At 36.1% G+C, this 21,671-nt stretch overlaps 1 protein-coding gene across 2 annotated transcripts in view; it reads left to right on the top strand.

Annotated features, from left to right (window-relative positions):
* Nucleotides 1-21,671, top strand: part of wdr7 (WD repeat domain 7) — a 109,010-nt gene that overhangs the window by 26,537 nt on the left and 60,802 nt on the right. The window contains exons 15-19 of one of the 2 annotated variants that reach the window (XM_065243646.1): nucleotides 5,916-6,149; nucleotides 6,233-6,729; nucleotides 13,563-13,648; nucleotides 18,632-18,691; nucleotides 20,850-20,968. In XM_065243646.1, coding sequence (XP_065099718.1) covers nucleotides 5,916-6,149; nucleotides 6,233-6,729; nucleotides 13,563-13,648; nucleotides 18,632-18,691; nucleotides 20,850-20,968 — 996 coding nt within the window. The remainder of the gene's footprint in view (nucleotides 1-5,915; nucleotides 6,150-6,232; nucleotides 6,730-13,562; nucleotides 13,649-18,631; nucleotides 18,692-20,849; nucleotides 20,969-21,671) is intronic. The other variant, XM_073812524.1, reaches the window with a different exon arrangement.

Genomic DNA, 21,671 nt, shown 5'->3' on the forward strand with positions numbered 1-21,671 from the left:
CTATCCTGTCTTTCTGTCTGTCTATCTGTCTATCTATATATCCCATCCATCTTTTCTATTTACCTATCTTATCTATACCATCCATCCGTCCCCTATCTATCCCGTCTGTCTGTCTATCTGTCTGTCCGTCTGTCTATTTGTCTGTCTGTCCGTCTGTCTGTCTGTCTGTCTGTCTGTCTGTCTGTCTGTTTAACCAATCCCATCCTATCCATCCATTTATCCTCATATCTATCCCATCTGTCTGTCTGTCTTATCTATCCTATCTATCTATTTATTTATCCTTCTATACCAGGGGTGTCCAAGCTCGGTCGTTGTCCAGAGGGCCGTTGTCCTGCACAGTTTAGTTCCAACCCTTATCAAACACACCAGAAGTAGCTAAAGAAGATCTTACTAAACAAAACATTACTAGAAACATTCAGGCAGGTGTGCTGAGGCAAGTTGGAGGTAAACTCTTTAGGACATCGCCCCTCCAGGACTGAGTTTGGGCACCCCTGATCTATCCTATCTATCTGTATCAGAGTAATGAATAGATTTAGTTTGTATTCTCCTTTGTTTAACGGCAGATGTGTAAATGTCCTCTAGAGGGCAGTGTGTCTCCATGAGCAGATGATCTGATTTCGACACTTGGAAATGTGTCTGCGTGCGCTCTGAACCCCTGTTAGACACACAAACAGAATTTTAGAGTTCACCTTTATAAAACTAAAAGCCGTCTACTGAAGGACAGATAATTTTCTGCAGATGTTTTGTATGAAGGTGAAGTAAAGTGTGTCATTCCTGTGTCACTAGCATCCTAATAGAGTCACAAAAAGTGATGGTTTAAACGGGCTTCCTGAACATTCACCTATCTGTTATTGGTTACACCAGCAAATAATCCCAGCATTAACTCACGCTGTTGTATTGGGACTCTCGAGCAGAATGATTTTCCTGACAACTCCACAGAGTTTAAGCCTGATGGTCAATTAATGGGTTACTAAAACTTGACGTTGAGCTTTACCATACAAAAATGACACACAAGTCACTTAACTTTGCTTGTGCGTGTAAATGATTTTTTTAGTTGTATAAAGTAATATCACCGCAAAAATAAGAACGTGTAACCACAGCCGTGCTGATATATGGCTGTGACGCACGACTGTGAGCGTGATAACACCAAACTCCTCTAATTACTGATTTAGGATCAGCACTCATCCAATCAGATGGCAGAATAATGTTATGTAAGGCACTCAGAAGTGAGATTTGGTTAAACTGACATTAAAAGCATCGTGATGTGTGCTGTAATCTACAGCGTGAGTCTTAAGTCCAGAGTGTCTGAGAAAGCTGATCTGAGATCAGGTGTCCTGTAATGATTCTGATCTCATCTCAGTGTGTTAAATATAGTCCAGTGATGCTGGGATGAGTCGACAGCAGTAACACACAGAGAGAGATTGTCCTTCATCCTTAAAGCTCCATACTTGGTGTTGAGTATTGCGTGAGAAGCGCAAAAGGTTGTGGGTTCGATCCCAGTGAATATACATAATGATAAAATCTTTACCTTGTTAATGCTTTGTAAAGTCGCGTCTGCATAGATGTAATGTAAATGTAAGGTCACAGGTTTGATCCCAGTGAACACACATACTATTAAAATGTAATCATTGGATGCTATGTAAGTTGCTTTGATGTGATGTGGGTCAGGTGTAAACATCTTTCCTGATGGATCACAGGTACTTTGTCATCCAATTAACATTGAAGAATAATTAGCAAGCTGGCTATTAAATGGAGATTTGACTGCAGGCAGATGAGCTGAAATGAATGCTGGAGAATTTAATGAGATTCTTACAAAGATCATCAAATAAATAAATGATTCTGCTGAGGGAGGAACGTTTGACTGATGACTTTCAACTTTACTTTCTGATTACTGCTCACTGTGTATTAAGTTTGATAATGAGTTTCTGCTGAGTGACTGTTACTAACTAGATACTTACTAATAAATATAACTAACATACTGCACACACTCAAAAAAATTATTCATTGGATTAACTCAATAAAATTGTGGGCAGGATTTCCATCCAATATGAATGTGTACCCCTAACTCATAAAAAACTGCTTTACACAATAAAAATATATTGAGTTGGTCCAACTCAATTTATAGTGAATGACAATACTCAATTAGTTGCCTCAACTCAATTTAGTGTAGTTTGAATAACTCAATGTAGTGTAGTCTGAAGAACTCAATTCTGTTATTTTATATAAAAATTTTATATCATACTAATTAGCATAATCACATGTTAGCATGCTAATAACAATAACATATGATACTTTGGATGAGCATGTGAGAAGAGACTGATCTCCAAACAGGCATTAACACAGTCAGTGCTCATTGAGAGAAATTAGTCACATCCACAATTATTTTTCCAGAACCCAAACTCAAACTAATTGTGTTAACGCAATTAAAAAGAAATCAATAAATTATAGAACATATTTATTTTGTGTTATACTAATTAAATATATATACTTATTGCTCTTAATGAGGTATTTTACATTTATTGAACACAATTTTAATGTGTCATTTCTAAGAAGGGCTTGAATGATTTTTTTGAGTGCACAATAGAAGCAGTTTCTTAAAATAGCGAGGTTAGTTTGACTTTGAAAATAAATAAGAGGACTTGCCAAAACTTTATTTCTCTGTCTCTTTTTTAGCATTCGAGTTATGCTGGAGCAAAATCATTGACTCCAAACTCTTTCTTGTTTTAAGGGGCACACATTAACACAAAGCACTGATGTAATATATGTCTCAGGTGTGCCTAAAATGTGTCTATGAAGTTTCAGCTCAAAATACCCTACAGATCTGTTGTAGCAGATTTGTTATAACATGTCCAAAATTACTAGGGCTGTAACAATGCATTGGTGTAACGACGCATCGATTCAATTTCTAATGATACGATGCATCAATGCCACACACAAAATATTGATATGAGGTACCTTTATTTTGACATTTTCCGCGTCCTCATTCTTTGACGTAACATCTACTCATTTCTGCCAAAGCGTGCATTTTTGGAGGGCTGTCATGATTAATTGTGCAAATGTGCATATTCTCAATGAATGAATTTTAATGAATTACGCTGAAATCCCGGCACATCCCAAAGCCAGGGGGCGCTCTCGTGTAGAAACTCCCTTTGTTCCACAGAAGAAGTAGCATTACAAACGCTATTCTAGGAAATGTCTACAGGAATATTTATATCGCTGTTCTTCAGGTATTTTCATGATAATAAAGAATATTTTGAATGATTTTGTTTAACGAGTGTTGCTTATTTATGATTTTATGATTTTTTTTAATGATTTACGACTCATAATAATTTTAGATTGATAAGGACTTCCTACTGATCAAATGCCGTAGTACACGCACAAGCTGTGCATGAAACACAGAATCGATTCAAAATCGGTTCTGAATCGATTTCAGAGGCAGTTTTAATGGGACACGAGATTAATAATTACAGCCCTACATTTTTGTTTATTTACGTGTGTTAGTGTCAGCAAGTGAATGCAATGCAGCAACAAAGCGGTTGTAGCAGCGAAAACACAGCAAAAGAGGAAGAAGACGTTATGTCTACTATCGAATGCAAATCATGGGTTTGGAAATATTTTGTATTTGGAAAATGGATTGGACAAACAAATTAGCAGCAGCTGAAACACTTAAGACCTTTATTGCCATCATAAGCTTGATTTTAAGTGACATTTTTCTCATTATGTATTTTTCTTTATTTTAAAAAAGTGTATTTTTTTCTTAGTTTGTTGTTGTAAATGTCTCAATTGGGACAGAGATTGTGCCTTTTTTAAGAAAATAATTAAACGTTTATGTTAAATATTGGTTGCGTTCGTGAGTTATTAAAGATGTAACAGCTTAACAAAACACGTAATATTAAAGTATCGATAAATAAATCGAATCTTAATTAAGCAATATCGCTCGAGTAGGAGTGTGATATAGCTCTATATCATCACGGCTGTGATTAGGCCAGAGGCACGAGGCCGTAGGCCGAGTGCCGGAGGCAATCACAGCCGTGATGATATAGAGCTATATCACACGACTCCGAGAGCGATATTGCTTTTATACAACAGTTCGACGGCACACGTTTGAAAAACGAAAACTAAAATACAACAACGGAGTTATTTTAAAAGCCTCTTTGTTTGAGAACTACTTCTTCCGCCACGGATTTGAGGGCGGCCAGAATGACAGGTAAAACTTTCGGCTGCTTTGAAGCTCATAACAACTCAATGGACGGAAAAGCCGTTTCTTTATATTACCGGTTCTTGGTCACAAAGTGTAGTTTTAAGATTAGTTTAGTCGAGAATGTATATGTATTATATTTAAATCTGCAGTCGATTAGTAAAGATAGCGCCTGTTTGAACGAGTGCTTACTGAGATTCGGTACGAATGAGAACCAAAGCATGAGCGGACGTGAGTGTTCACTCGCCCCGCTGACCACCGCCCTCTCTGGGCTACATCTCTGACAGAGATACCCTGGCTCTCATGTTGGCCTTGTTTGTTTATGATCGTCAAAATGAGATCAAATCAGCAGTATGTGGTGTCATGATCAAACGATTACTTGTTTTTTTATTCATATTTAGTGTCTTTTGTGTTGTTATTGTTTTGGCGCGAGGTAAAAGTTAATAAAACTATACTTGTATAACGTTACTATTGCTTTCTCATTTATTCTTAACGCGATACGAGCACTCGATTATTATTATTAAACTTTGTTCTTGTCAGTACTATACAAAATGGTTTTTTATAAGTGTCAGAGAGATGTTTTTGCATGCTGCTTATAAATATACCAGTGGCGATATCTCATAACATGTTTTAATAGTCACATCACGATAAAGTAAATGATCAATGTCCACATTTAAAAGCTGCGGTGCTTACCTGCATTTCCACGGTGTTTTCGCGTTCTGATAAAAGATATAGCTCCAGAAAAAAACGAGTGTTTATATTCCTCTTTCCAAGTGTTAATCGTCCACACGATGTGACAAGACATTTCTCCCATTAACTTTAACGTAACATCCAAGAGCGCTGATCTTTGACAGAATAATTACTTCCGATTGGGGATTCACAGACTGATTTATGAGCTAGTAAACTAATGAGACACACGGAGAGTGATTCAAAACAGCGCGTCTGTGTTTTTCCATTCAGAGATGAGCCTGCTTAGGACCTCCATTCACTAGGTGGCGGAATAATACGAAAGGTGATGCGGTTACAGTGCCGTTATCAGCACAATATCGCATAGCTCTTAGCCAATCAGATTCGAGAACCAGAAAGAACTGTTGTATAATTGCATTTAAGAAATGTTTGATGTATCGGCAAATATCGCATCGCTGGCAGACATAAATGATAGTGTATCATATCGAAATGAACTTTTTCATTTACACCCCTAAAAGTTTACCCTGTTTGGGTTTGAGCAAAAAGTGCCTTTTTTATGTCTGTACCTTTAAATGCAAATGAGCTACAGCTCCTCACTTCCCTATCAACAGACAGTGAGCATTTTTGGTTAAAAATAGATCAATTTTTGTTAATACAGTCTGAGACAATAGTATTTTAGCCGTGTTAGCGCTACAACATGATAACAAATACATTTAGAAAAGCTTTGGGGTGAAATTAACCAGTCAGTCAGTGGCTGTGGGAGGGGCTTTGTTTGTGTGACATCATCTACTGCTTTGCCTTAATGAGGATTTAAAAAGAATTAGAAAGTGGATTTTATTCATTGTAGGGTTGTTGTGTTCACACACTGTTAACACACATTTATGCCCAAACACCTTGTAAAAGTGGATTTTGCATAATATGGGCCCTTTAACTTCACCAGTTCAGTTTTTCTTGCTTTGCTTTGAAACAATGTGATGCCAGGTTTAGCGTATGTAGCTAAGATATGATTTCTTTGCTTCTCTTTCTGTAGGGTAACCTGCCCAAATACTCTCATAACTCACTGGTTGTCCAGGCCATGAAGACCAATATCACAGATCCTGACATGCACGTGCTGTTTTTCGACGTGGAAGCCGTTATCATTCAGTTATTGACCGAAGAGGCTCAACGGCCAAACCCTACGCTTGTCTCGCCAGAAACGCTGCAGAAGACACCCGGCGGGGCAGATAAGGGCGGCTCCTTCCTGGCCAACAAGATTTTCAAACAGGTCAGGTTGCTAAATAAATGCAAAAAAGGCATAATATAACCTTTTATCTTACATGACCTGACTGATCCCATCTACTTGTGCAGGTGAAAGAGACCATTAAAGAGAACATCAAGGAGCATCTGCTAGATGACGATGAGGATGAAGAGGAAGAGCAGAGGCGTCGGGAGGAGAAGTCCAAGTCTCTGAGCTTACTTGAGTATAATCTCACCATGGACACGGCTAAACTCTTCATGTCTTGCTTGCACGCCTGGGGTCTAAATGGAGACCTCGACGAGGTGTGTTTGAACCGACTGGGCATGCTCAGACCGCACACGCCCATTTCCTTCGGCTTGATCTCCCGCGGCAGTCACATGTCTCTCCTGCTGCCCACCTTTAAAGATTCTCTGCTGAGGCGGTTGGCGCAAGGCTCGATGGAGGGCCGGAAACTGTCCATCTCCGAGATCGTGGGTAAGGGCACGTATGGCATATCCAGAGCGGTAACCACACAGCACCTGCTGTCCGTCATCTCGCTGGCCAACACGTTGATGAGCATGACCAATGCAACGTTCATCGGAGAACATATGAAGAAAGCACCGGCCAGGTGAGATCACACAACTGTGACAAATTATGATTATGAATTGAAATGATAGATTTATCAAGCAGCACAGATGAAATAGAGGAGTACATTATGTGTGTTGTTTTCAGTGTAGTAATGAGAACCTAAAAGAAAAAGTGATTAATTGTCATTTGTTATAATATATAAATGTTAAATTATTTGTGCTATATACATTTAAAATTACCATAAATTTACAACACACTACAAAGACAACAGACTTCAAGCATCAGGTCAAGCATCAGAGATCCAGGAAACTCATTTGCATGTTTTATGTTGTGTATCTGTGGGACGGCTTTAATTTTGGGCTCCCAGGGTTTAGATGGAGGTTCAGGTGGGTGTGTGGACAGTGAGATTAAAAAGGCTCAGTGCATGAAGCATCTCATCTAGACCCGGGGGGCATCGACAAACGCTACTGCCCACAGATATGTGTGGTGTTCTTGGTTTGATGCTCCTGCAGGGTGGGGCTTTATAAGCATTACTGAGCTCACGTATGGAGGTCAGTGTTTGTTTGATCATTGAGTTGAGTGTCATACGCTTCAGGTGAAGTGTCGGACCGCTGTCGACACGTGAAACCCATCGATACTGTCCGTCAATGTGTTTGTGTACAGTATCATGTTTAGATTAAAGAAGAGCATTACTGATTTTTTTCAAAGTCAGAGTTTTACCTTGAAATAACTTTCAGGGGTCAATATAAACTTTGATGTTAATTTTACTGTAGTAATCTAGAGTACTTTGTTCTACTTTCAATAGTAGAAAAAAAGTAGAGAAAACACTTTTTTTATTATAGATATGTTTTGTGTCGTGATTTCTTGTCATTACTGTAATGCTACAAAAATGGATTAATACTTGGTAAGATTAAGATCAAGCTTTTGTATTACTTACGGCCCAACAATCATCTTTGTCTGATTTAAAATCAGTGTGGTTACTTTAAAGCCGCCTTTCCACTGTACATGACAAATGACGTCCAATAAACCAGAAGGAGAGTCAGGAAATGCCTGCATGGGGTGCCAACCATCTGCGAGCACGTAATTTTTGGATTCGTAGGGCAAAAGCTTTGGATGCATAAAAACCTTGTGCTACTACACTGCATGTGACATGCTGGCTGGAAGTGATGTATTTTAATGATTTATTTTCAGAGTTGAACTATTAATATTTGGTTCTTGCAATGTTAAAATGCAATTGTTTTTAAAATATTAAAAAAGAAAATATGAGTTTTCAGTCATTAAAGGAGCGGTGAATCAAAAACTCAATTTAAACTTGATAATTTGTTATACAAGAGGTCATCATACTTAAATGAACATCCTGCAAGTTTCAGAACTGAAAACGTCCGTGCTACTGAAATATAACCGTTTTTGGCACCAAGCCAGTAAAACAAGCCAGTGTGGAATTCGGAAATCTATGACGTCAAAGTAGAATTGAGGCACCGCCCCATAGCCAAATACAAGGACCACTTTTGAAGTCCCGCCCACAGCTTCGCGTGACACACGTGTGTCTCAACAAGTAAATATGTCTTTAAAGATTGACAAATGTAACCAAAATGACTTTTAAATACATTTTTTCTGAGAGACTTTTATTTTGACGCGGTGATCTGTTATGATAGACTGGAAACGCATTTTCGGTTGTGGAAGAACCGCGTGGGAACAACACAGAAGCTAAATACTTTAATTCGGAGGCTTGGAACATAACATTAAATGCCTGGAAAAAGTTTGCTTTTTAAGAAGTTCCAGCTCGTGTGGGGAGTGTTTGTTAACTTTGTGTACACGGATTTATTTGGAAAGAAGTCGATGCTGGATTTGCAGAGAGACTGTGATTAAAAGCACCACTTATATTGGATCTGACAACAATGACACAGCATTATACACAGTAAGACATTTTACTTTATATAAGTTACTGTGTTTCACTATTGCTTTGTTAGAAGAGATCGCTTGATATGTCTGTTGTAACATCCGTGTCTAAACACGTATGTTTGACTGTTTTAATGTACTAAAAACATTAAACCATTAATAAAGATACACCACTTAACAACACGACTGTAATTTAACGGTAGAAATATACAGTGTTATTTATAAAGAAGGATTTATCAGCCGCAGTTTAGATTCTGATGCCCGTTTACTGTGTTGTATACGGTAATTTAGGCGAGTTACGTTTGAAAGGTCAAACACTCAACAAAGCTTATTTTTTATCATATAACTGTGGTATTTAACATTACGTGAATGTAAAAGCAACCTCACAAGCACAATCGAATTATACAAAGTTATTGATAAGGATTTATTAGCCGCAGTTTAGATTCTGATGCGCGCTTACTGTGTTGTATACGGTAATTTAGTCACGTCGAGTTTTGTTTCTACTTTAATATACGTATTGTCATTTATGTGTATCATATTTAGCACCCAGAATCTTTTGTGGCTCAAACATATTTGTGTTCGGCTGCTATTTTTATCACATTAATGTTTTTAAAACATTTCCCAACATGTAATGACGGGGAATGAAGCCGTCCAATCATAGCAGTGGGTGTTTACGTCAGGTCTTCAATGCAGCCCGCCCCTTCAAACGAACCATTTCTCCAGACAGCCACTAATCTATGTTACAAAATAGCCTATTACTTATTGTTTTTGATGTTTTTGAATGTAAAAACCACGCGGACATCAGAAGTAGACATCAGGCAACAGTATAAAACAATAAAATCGACAAATTCACCGCCCCTTTAACTCATTCCCCCCATTGACAAGTTATTGTAAATTAAGAGAAAACATTTGCCTGAAAAAAACGTGTTCCTGATAAGTTTTTATGGTAATCTGTAATACCGCGAATATCCACTAGATGGCCAATTTATAAAAAACTGAAGCAAAAAATTATTAATTTTACACTCCGTGTATGTTTTGGGTAATCATTCTGAATCCTTCACAAAAATGCAACTATTTCAGCTTTTTTCCTCAAAATTTTGCATTTTTGAAAAATACTCATATTTAAGAGTTTATAAACAAAGAAAAAAAACAACATAAATTAGCCTATAACATATATAATAATATGTAGAAGTAAAAAAATATATAAAAAATAGGGGTAAAAGTTTGGCCCGCATCGTATTTACATTTTTAAAATCTGGCCCTCAATAAAGAGTAGTTGAAGACCCCTGAGAATCAGAGATCCTGTCTGCATTCATTTTATGAAAATGTGTTACAAAAGTACAAAACTTTACTTCAACTTCAATGCAAAATATTGTAAACTATGAACTTGGCAAGTTCTTAAAAGATTGTTTCAATAACATTTTTAGTTTATCCATATCTAATGGCAAAGCTGCTATCCACAGCGTTACTAGTGTCCGGCGATATTCTCCTTTGTCAGATTGTCGTCAGCCTACAAGATCGCCCATACACGATAGCATCGGGGGCCGTGGCAATAGTTTCCTTATTTATGAAAAAACACTGGATTTGTGGACAAAACAGAATTTGCTTTATTTTAGAGAAGCTGGCAACACTGTCACGAACGTAACCTTTTTAACTCTTTCCTCGCTAGCGTTTTTTTAAAAAGTTGCCAGCGCCAGCATGTCTCATGATTTTCCCAAAAGTTTAATGCCTTTCAGGAAATGTTCTTCTTAAAATATATAAACATACAATATAATGAAAGAACAGACCCTTTGCTTTCAAACAATTTTTTTTATCCTACCTTTATTATTTCTCTTTTGATCACCTCTCAAAAATGTGTAGGTTTTTTCAAAAACACCAAATTTTGAGCAAAAATCTGAGACAATTCCATTTTTGTGAAGGACTTTTGATAGAGATCAATTCAGAGCAATCATCGAAACTTACACGGAAACACAGCTGTTTGCCCTAGGGCGATACTTTCGGGTTTTATAAGTTGCAGAAGAGCGCTTGGTGGATAATAGCGGTATTGCCGAAAGCCAGAAATACTCGTCATTGGCAGGGAAGCGTTTTCTCTTAATTGACGAGTTAACTCATCAATGGCGTGGAAAGAGTTAAACATGATACCATTAATCTGAGTGCATCATTGTAAATTACTTGAGTGCCAGGGAATGGGAACAAACTTCTAGAAATGCATATGTAATAAGGTCAGTGGAAAAAATAACTATACCACACCTTTTCAGCGCTAATTATCCACTGCGCATCTTTAGTAAACACCTACAGTCGTTATTTAACACCAAAACGATAGTTTGTGCTGCCACAAGCTGTAATTAAATCTGGCCCTATGATAGTTATTAAAACAAAACTGAAGAGCTTTTTGTACTTTAAGGAACACTTTTGGATTTTATGAGGCATTTATGTTTTTATTTCTTAAAGTCTCTGCAGAGCCGTGCAAGCTGAAACAGACAGAAAGTGGCTGAATTCAGTAATCTGTCAATATTACTTTTAAACACACCCATGCTAAAACCGGCTATTTTTAGGATTAAAATAAAAGTCTTTCATTGCTGTCGGTGGACATTTAGACTTTTATCGTCTTTAATAATGTGTTCAGAGGAGATTTGACTTTTGAGAGACATTAACAAGAACATCCTGAATCAGGTTAAAGACTTCTACTTCAGTGTTTTCTGTGATATGACTTCTTTTAAATGTGCCGGTGGATTTTGTGTTTTAATATCTTGATATAGTTCAGATGCTCAGTGGATTATATTTCTTTTAAAAGCTTTGGAAAGACCTGCATGAGGTTCAACAGTTCATAAAACAGACAAAAACTCTTGCTGTACGCAGACACCAGTCACTGACTTTCTCTTAATCCCTTTAACTCACAGTTTGACCTGCTGATGTTTCAGACAGTCTGATACTCACTTAAAACTTCCTTAAACCCTTTCATTTCTGCTTTCTCTCTCCTCTCAAACGCCAAAGTCATGAACAAGAACTGGATTTAAAGATTTTGGGGAGCTTTAGCCGAGACTTTAATGAGGTCAGACTCTTGTTAGAGTGAATGCGACAGGTGGAGGAGAGAATAATGATCACAGGAGGAGACACAGGAAACTTGATCGAGCATTAGCCACAAATAAAAGAGACGAGAGAGAGAGAGATAGAGAGAGAGAGAGAGAGAGAGAGAGAGAGAGAGAGACCTCCTATCTGCAGAGGAGATAACAAGATTTGAAAATAGATTTTGATATGTACCTAGAAAACTTGAAAACTGTGTCTTAATTTTTTTCAGCCTTTTTGTATTATTCTTCATATATCTCTGTATGTATGTATGTATGTATCTTTCATGAATACTTTTGAGTGATGCAAACACCACTAGCTAAATCAATTTATTAAAACAGATTGATAAACCTTCAGTTTATTCAGTATACTAATCTTGGTCTTGTTTTAAAAACACTTGATAGTTGTTCACGGAAGTATCTGGATTTATTGTAATAAATAATGCAATAAATTATATATTTTATACATAAAATTATAAAAATGTTTCACACCAGAAGTGCAAAAAATTAAGACGTAAGTCTAACATGTTGTGATCCGAATTTCAAGTTAAAATCACAAAAAATGTGGTTTGTGTCACACTTTTAGTGGTTTTACCATCAAAGGCCACTAGGTGTCAACGTTTTGCTGCATACTCTTGTCACAAATTAATAAATTACTGTCACTGCATTATTATTTCATAAACAGTTTTGAAATATCAAAACTTCACTATTAGAGCTTTCCAATTATATAGTTTGCCAACATTTTTGAAGATTTATTATAGGATATAGTGTTATGAATGTATAGTAATAAATGAGCATTCCTATAGGTGCGGTCGTGTAACAAAAACTTTCTTTACATTATTTCTATCATCGGATTACCTTGAAATATGAAAACTACATTTTGAGAGCTTTCCAGTGATATAGTTTGTCAAGGTTTTTTAGGTTTAGAGTAGGGTTTTAATGTTATAAATATGTAAAAACAAATTGGGCCCACCTGTGGGCTTGTGACCTTTTAGAAAATTATTCGCACAATGTCATATTTTGTCATACTTTACACTTTTAGAGCTTTCATATGATATATAGTTTGTCATGATTATATAAGAATTTACATGCAAAATACTGAACACGTAAGCGTCCCGCTGGTAGGACAGTGACATTTAGCAGGATATAAATGTTTTGAGTCACACTCTTTTCATAAATGAATCAAATACTCTACCTACATAATTTATTTTATAAAACACTGTTGAAATATGTATACTAGAGGCTTAGACCTTTCCAATGATCCAGTTTGTCATGATTAGATGAAAATGTACATGCAAAATATGAAAGTAAATTCAGGGGTTAAATCAAAAGTAACCCAAACCCTATTTTAACATGTATTTTTTGTGCATATTGTATTGTTTTTACCGTGTAGTGTTTGTTACTGTTGTCTTCAAATGGACCTTAAGTCTGGAAATAAAGTACATTCATTGATTCATTCATTCATAAACCTATCAATAGCACCGTTATTCTGTCTTTTCTCTGGATTTCCTCCATGAAATCTCTTTGTAAAGGCTTTTGTTACATACGTTACACAAATACGCAGGTGCAAATTTCTGGGCCCACACTTTAAAGTGTTTAACATGCGTCCTTTGTGTTACTGTGTGTTGTCAATGTGTACTGTACCTGCGTTTAACATTTCTGAACAAAACGAAATCGATCATGCAGAGCTTAAAACATTTGCATTGAGTCCTGTACACACAAACACATGTAAACACAGACTTGTACATACACACGGACACGCATCAATACAAAGGTTTGTACATAGACACACAGACAGTTTGTACAAATGCATCTGCTTCGGTACACAGCGTGTACATGCTGCTTTTATGTTGAATTCTGTGCTGCAGATGTGTGTGTTAAATATTTTATTTGGCCTTTTGTGTTTTAGGCCCCCAAGACCGGGAACTCCAGAGACCCAGAGAAAGAGCAGCACACAGGCCTCCAGTCCGGCCATGCAGAGCCAGATCAAACAAGGTAACTACAAAGAGAAACTTGCCTTCGAAATAAAGTCCACCAGCATGAAATATTCTCTCACTACAAAACAAATGAAGCTCACAAAGTCAAAAGATTTCAGATGTAAAACCTGCACAAAATCCGCACACACACAAATTCTTAAACTTTAAGTCTCAGACAGTCTTAAAGGTTAAATCATGGCCAAGTGCATTTTGTAAAATATTTAGTGTAGCTTTTTGTCAATATACTTATTGTTTTTAAAATGCAAAGTTAGTTACAGCTTTATTTGATTTTAAAAATACTGTAAACGTTTTTTGTCATTTCACGTTTCTTAATGTTTCTATTAACGATGACGAGAAATCATCCAAAAACAATATTTTGCTTATATTAATTGTAGCATTTGCTATATTCTGTTGGTAAGTATGAACACAAATTTTTAAATATTTGTATTAGTGGTTGACCGATGTGAGATTTTTTTTAATGGGCGATGGCGATATTGAGAGCATTTTGGCTGATATGAGTCTGATTTAACACAAAGTAATTTTAGTAAATGAGAGACAAACAGGGAATTATTGAAATTAAATGGATTATTGTGGATATTTATGAATAAATCCTATAAGTAATTAAGAAATATTTTTTTTTAGAAATGTTTGATGCTAAACATTATTAAGTTTTAGTGCTATTGTTTGTAGCATCACTGTATCATCACCAGTGTTGGGGGTAACGCATTACAAGTAACGTGCATTACGTAATAATATTACTTGTCTGAAGTAACGAGTAAAGTAACGCATTACTTTTTAAATGTACACATTAATATTTGGGTTACTTTTTCAAAAAAGTAATGCAAGTTTCTTTTTTAGTTTTAGTAATTTGATAAAAAAATTATTTACTTAATTAAACTAAACGTAGTCACATTATGCACTCTATGCGTAAACAACTGTGTGGGAACAGTTTGAGTCAGAAACTAAAGGGGGTCGCACACCGGACGCGCCACGTTGTGTTGCGTCTAGGACAACTCGGAGGTATCGTAAACCTGAAGTGCACATTAAATAGCGCAAGCGTAGTCAGTTAGCATCTACTTCAATATACAAACGTTATACGTTAGCAGCCAATGTTAATTGTTAATGATTTGGGACAAATATGATGTTATTTAATGTTAAACTATGTGAGTGGCGCTCTGTGGCACAACAGGGATTTGAGCAACTTCCTGAGTCAAAGCTGAGCGGGGCGGACAGGCGCCACCTGTCTGCGCCGGTGTGCATATACTTGTAGAAAACAATGTTTTTTTTTTTTAGAATTGCGCAATTTCTGAATGCAGAACTTTTCAGTCATAAAAAACACCTGCAAGGCCTGAAAGAAATCAACCCTCAGCCAAGAAAAAGTACCGTATTTTCCGGACTATAAGCCGCACCGGAGTATAAGCTACATCATTCAAATAATGCGTCATTAACTCTTTCACCGATAGCGTTTTTTAAAAAAGTTGCCAGCCAGCGCCAGCGTTTTTCATGATTTTCACCAAGGTTTAATGCCTTCCAGAAAATGTTCTTCTTTAAATATATAAACATACAATATACCAAATGAAAGAACAGACCCTCTGCTTTCAAACAAAAAAAGTTTCATCCTACCTTCAGTGGTTCTTTTGTAATCAGCTTTTGAATATGGGTAGGTTTCTGCAAAAACACCACATTTTGAGCAAAAAGCAGAGATAATTCAATTTTTGTGACGGACTTTTCATAGAGATTCCATTCAGAGCGATCTTTAAAACAGACACGGACATGCAGCCGCTTGCCATAGGGCAATACTTCCGGGTTTAAAAAGTTGTGGATAATAGCGGTATTGCGGAAAGACGGAAAATCTTGTCATTGACGGGCAAGCGTTTTCTCTTAATTGACGAGATATCTTGTCAATGGCGGTGAAAGAGTTAAGACAAAATAACATATATAAGTCGCAGTGGACTATAAGTCGCCTTTATTTAGAAAATTATTTCACAAAATCCAAGCTGAAGAACAGACATTTAATCTGGAAAGGCAAGTTATTCAACTAAACAATAGCAGACAGAACAGCAGGCTGAATAGATGTCTGTACTTTAAAGTAATATTATCAGTTATTTAAACGATAAACCATAGCATACAGAACTTACCTGGAAGGTTGAATAGTCTAAATTAACCGAACAAGCCAACTAGTGTGAAGTTCGCAGACTCATCATTCAACATTACTGAATCCATTGAATTACATAAATACAGAAGCAGCATATAGCGGACTCTCGCGGCTCTAGACGGTAATGTTGTCTCTTGCCTCATAAATGTCACCTGACTATAAGACGCAGCACCAGCCAAGATATGAAAAAAAATGCAGCTTATAGACCGAAAAATACGGTAACTAAAAAGTAATGTAAGCATTACTTCCCATGAAAAGAAACTAAGTAACTTTATATTGTAATGCATTACTTTTAAAAGTAACTTTCCCCAACACTAAAAAGTGTATGATGATCGATCATTTTATTGTCTGTCAAATGTTGGCTTTAGTGTCTTATCTGAGAGTATTTTCATTATTAAAATCTAATTTAAGGAATAAAAAGATTTATCAGACGATTAAAAAGATATATCCTCTGAATGCCGGTAATTAAATAATTTCAAATATTGGCCTGTATATTTATCACTTATATAGTGCATTTTATCTGATTCGTTTTAAAACAACACGTGTCATTTAATCGTGTTTGACTTGTTGCTTTTATATTATTTCACAGCGTTCTGTCTCTCATCGTATTCAATTCAGATTGCGAACGCAACATTTGTCCCCAGTTTTCTTTATTGCACACTGTCTGTTAAAGCCTTTTAGTGACACACACACACACACACACATTTCCTCAACACGTGCCCTAATTTGTTCACTGTCCTGAGCAGGCATTGTTCAGGCACAAAAGAGACAGACTGTGAATAATCGCTTGTGTTCAGTAACACGCCACACGCCTGTTTGTCCCCATTGAGATTGGACGTGTGTGCCGTTCTTCAGCTCGCTGTGACCAGAAGGGCCCGCAGCGTTTCTTTCTCATGCTAAAGTTCATTTAGCTTTCAGAGAAACATCAGTCCTCCGTGTCCAACATTCTGACACGCGCCTGTCCGATGAATTCTCATGCTGAACGAGATCGTGTTTAGAGACAGAGAAAATATAGTGAAAGAAGCTATGCACTTTTATCTGTGAGCGAGAGAGAGATAGAGAGAGATGCGCTGAGAATATTGATCTAACACTTCTCTTTTGGTTTGTAGACATAATGAAAGTTATTCAACGTGTTTCCCCCCCTCGTTTCCTCTTATTGATCCGGACGGGTTTGTGAAACTGTGCTCGGGTTGTTATTAAGTGTTATTTAATAGAGTCGTTCTTTAAATCGTGCGCCGAGATAAAAGACGAGTGTGTGCCGTTCCTGTTAAAGGCAGATCGAGGGATTAAGAGAAACAAATGACTGAATTTGAGGGCAGATTTCACTCTTGAGAGGAATCGTATGAGAGAGAGGAAGAATATTCTTCTCAATGAAACTCCTGCATGTATGATTTAAAGTGATCCATATCATAATATAAAGGATTTAAATGTGTTTTTATTAAAATGACACTTTTACATGTTGATGCTGATGCACGGAAATTAAAATTAATCAAATTAAATCTATACTTTTATTACGACAGGTTGGAGGTGCTCACTGTATCTCTGTGTGCATGCATGGCTTTGCTCTGCTGTCTCTCTCTCGTTCTCTCTCTCTCCCTGTCTCTCTTTCACTCTCCTTTAGATATTCATGGGATTTTTGTCACAGATTCTTCAGTTCTTCTGTAAAGCATTTTTTTCTTCACTTTCATCATCACTTTCTTACTTTCAGTTTTAGTAAGAGAGGAATTTCAGAGTTGTTTTTTGCACATTCAATAATTATTATTTTTTTATTTTATTAATTTCTGAATGTACAATTGTTTATGGTTAATGACAGTTCACAGTAATTAAAAATTGAATGTTAAATATGTATGTAGAAATTTACATTAACTCTTTCTCCGCCAGTGTTTTAAAAAAACCGTTGCCAGCCAGCGTCAGCATTTTTTTTATGATTTTCACAAAAGTGTAATGCCTTCCAGAAAATTTTCTTCTTTAAATATTATATATCACAGATAATATATCAAAGGAAAGAACATACCCTCTGCTTTAAAAAAAAGTTTCATCCTATCTTCATTTGTTTTCATTTGCTTTCACCTCTCAAATATGGGTACGTTTCTTTAAATAAAAAAAATTAAGCAAAAAGCTGAGATAATTGCATGAAAAGGACTTTTTGTAGAGAGTTTTTATTGTTTTTGGAATGGATGATGCATTAATGATTTAAAAAGTTGGTAAGAGCGCCATCTAGTGGATAATAGTGGAAATATGGATTGCCGTAAAGACTTGTCATTGGCAGGGAAAGAGTTAAGATGAATAAATTAAGAATGTTTTGCATGCATACATAATATATAATATAACATGATATATATATATATATAATGCATGCAAAACATTCTTATCTTACTCAGAGTTTGTTGAGTTCATCATATTTTTTTAATTCACCTCCTAATATTATTTATGATATTATTTATATGTTATTTAATTGTTTATAATATTTCACTATAATTATCAAAATTATAATTTATTTACGTTATTGATTGCTTTTTATTTCAACTCCTAAAAATGACATATTAAAGTAACTTCAGTAAAATTGATCATTTGGTCTGATTTGATCGATATATATTGATCATGAAATGTGAGAAGAATGCCAATCATTTTATTCAGTATTTATTAAAAACACACACACTTCTCATTTACAGACATAAACTGGTTTGGTGAGCTGTAGTTTAATTTCCAGTTCTGTATTGATGATTCATTTCATTTAATTTCTGCTGCTGTTCTCTAACAATCCTCCAGGCCTCTTTCTTTCTTTTCTTTCGTTTCTTCCTCTTTCTCTGTCTCTCTTTCTCACTTCTCTTTTACTCTCTTTGCAAGCTGCCGTCGCTGTCTCATCTTCTGCTTCAGGAGTTACTCACTCGCCCTCAGTCAATGAAGGTATCTCTCAGAATAAAGGTCTCTCTCTCTCTCTCTCTCTCTCTCTCTCTCTCTCTCTCTCTCTCTCTCTCTCTCTCTCTCTCTCTCTCTCTCTCTCTCTCTCTCGCTCTCTGTCTTGAATCCAGCTGGCTTTCTCTCAGTGCGTTCTGTTCGCCTCATACTCAGTGCCTGTGTGTGTTTAATGTTTGTGTGGTTTGTAGTACTCTTCTGTCTTGTGCTTGTAGTCAGCCCCTGTCTTTCTTTTTGTGTCTATGTTTGTCTGTGTAAACTTTCACGTTCTGTGTTTGAATTCTTCTTCTGCATGTACACACGCACACACACACACACACACACACACACACACACACACACACACACACACACACACACACACACACACACACACACACACACACACACACACACAGAGAGACACACATTTTAGCCTACCTATTTAGGGATGCATAACGATTAATCACGATTAATCTATATCAGAATAAAAGTTTTTGTTTACATCATTTATATATATTTGTGAACTGTGTATAATAATTATGTATATTTAAATATTCACAATGCATGTATAATTTTAAGAAAAAAAATATTAAGTTTTTATATTTATATATAATATAAATTATACATAAATATACAAATGTATATACACATGTTAACATTTCTTAAATATATACATGCATGTTTGTGCATTAGGGATGCATAAAGATTAATCGCGATTAATCTATAGCACAAAAAAAGTTTTTGTTTACATTGTATATGTGTGTGAACTGTGTATAATAATTATATATATAATATAAATTATACATAAATATACAAATATACACATGTAAACATTTCTTAAATATATACATACATGTGTGTGCATTTATCTATACAAATTCTATATACAAACAGTTCACACAAATATATGATGATGTAAACAAAAACATTTATTCTGCTATAGATTAATCACGATTAATTGTTATGCATCCCTACTACAGATAACCTCACCTACCTAGCTTGAACATTACTGAAGAACAGATTATAAATACAAAAGAATAGTTATTTTAATTATATTAATTTCTGTAACTGAAGAGCTCAGATGCAAAAGACACTAAAAGCCACCTCCATCAAAATGAGAATGATATTGACTGAAGCTCTCAGCACGTATTATATGTTCATCAAATATCTTCTCTTTAAATCTGCTTAATCCCATAATTTAGAAATGCCAATCTGTTAAATGCTAAACCAACTCTTCTAAGTGCACGAAAGATGAATTAGATGAAGGACGATGTGCAAAATGGCCATGTATCACATTCAAACTTGTGTCCCTTGCGAGTACTTGGACCTGAATACAACCAGTTTGTGGCAGCCACATGGACCACAGCACCACCCAATGTGTGCTTCAGTTTCTTCATTTTTACACTTGACTTTCATTATTTGCAAAGTTTCTGTTTGCATCTTTAGTGATTTTGTAACTGTTTAGTGTCCAAAGAAGTGGATTTTTTGCTTGAAAAAAGCTTGAATGCACTTCGGCGAAAGACAATGTTCGGCAAAAATAACAATGAAGTGACATTTGTGAAAATCAGGCAATTCCATTCAATAAATTACTGATAAAAAATGCTGATTTGCAAGAAAACAATTCAGAAGCCCTTGTTTTGCATCTTAACTCTTCAACTATAAAATAAATGTGTGATGTAGTGCATTGTGCTGTTTTCCTCCTTTTCTCCAAATATATTATAGGATGTTTATACTTATATATTATAAGGCCACAAAGGAACAAATGACTGAGTAGTACATTTGATTTATACTTGTATTCCTAACATATGCAATGTGCAGTTGTGTTTAACTTCAAACAATCTTTTCCTAAAGAAAGTTGGCACAAAGAAACAAATCATTTGGTCTTTTCTATAAGGTGCACAAGGGCTTTATTGAGATCTGCATCTAGGTTTTTTGAAGCTCTACCATATATTTCTGATATATGTGAATATCTGTTAGGTGTTGCTCATTTTATCTTCATAATAATTATAAAATATTATGAATGTTTCTGTGATTTTTATGGACAAATGTTTGGTGTCTCCAGGTTCCTGTAAGGATGCAGGGCTGATGTGAGCGATCGAGATGGTCTCTCTCTTACTCTCTCTCTCTCTCTTTCTTTCTGACTTGGTGTGGTTTTGTGTTTGTGTAGGATGGAGTCAGCTGGCTGCTATGCATTGCGTGATGTTGCCTGATCTTCTGGGTTTGGAAAAATTCAGGCCTCCTTTGCTGGAAATGTTGGCACGTAGATGGCAGGATCGCTGCCTTGAGGTACAGTAATAATGTTGTTATTGATATAACTCATTTATTTAATTATTTTTTATTAAAGCTTTTTTAAGTGATACTTCCCTTTAGATATGCTTTTTAGATTAGGGTGATTTTAGTATTGACACACCAAATGAAATGAGACATCAAAAAAATATAATGTCCTGTAATTATTCGTTATTATACTTAAGATGAATAAGTTAAAGAAGTGTTTTATTTTATTTTATAAGAAACTTCTAAGTGGTGTGTGTGTGTGGTATGTGTACTCGTGTGTGTGTGTGTGTGTGTGTGTGTGTGTGTGTGTGTGTGTGTGTGCGCTCGTGTGTGTGTGTGTGTGTGTGTGTGTGTGTGTGTGTTTGTCCCCGGGGGTCAGCAGGTGCTAAAGCAGCAAGATACCAATGAAAGTGAATGTGTGTGTGTGTCCTAGAGAAAAAGGATTAAGAATGCTTAACAGAGCGTCTCTTTCTTTCCTCGCGCTCTCTCTTTCTTCATGTCTCTCTCAGTGTGGTGTACGGCACTTCTGCCATCACACACCGATGCTCACACACACACACACACACACACACACACACACACACACACAGAGACACACCCTCAATGGCTTTTTCTTCTGTAGCTTCTTTCAGGTGTTTTTAAAGAGAATTGTTGCATTAGGAAATGTAATGTTTATACAGATACTAGTATTTGTGTTGGTTGAATGATGGTTTTG

The sequence above is a fragment of the Paramisgurnus dabryanus genome, chromosome 18, assembly GCF_030506205.2.
Source record: "Paramisgurnus dabryanus chromosome 18, PD_genome_1.1, whole genome shotgun sequence".
Taxonomy (NCBI): domain Eukaryota; kingdom Metazoa; phylum Chordata; class Actinopteri; order Cypriniformes; family Cobitidae; genus Paramisgurnus; species Paramisgurnus dabryanus.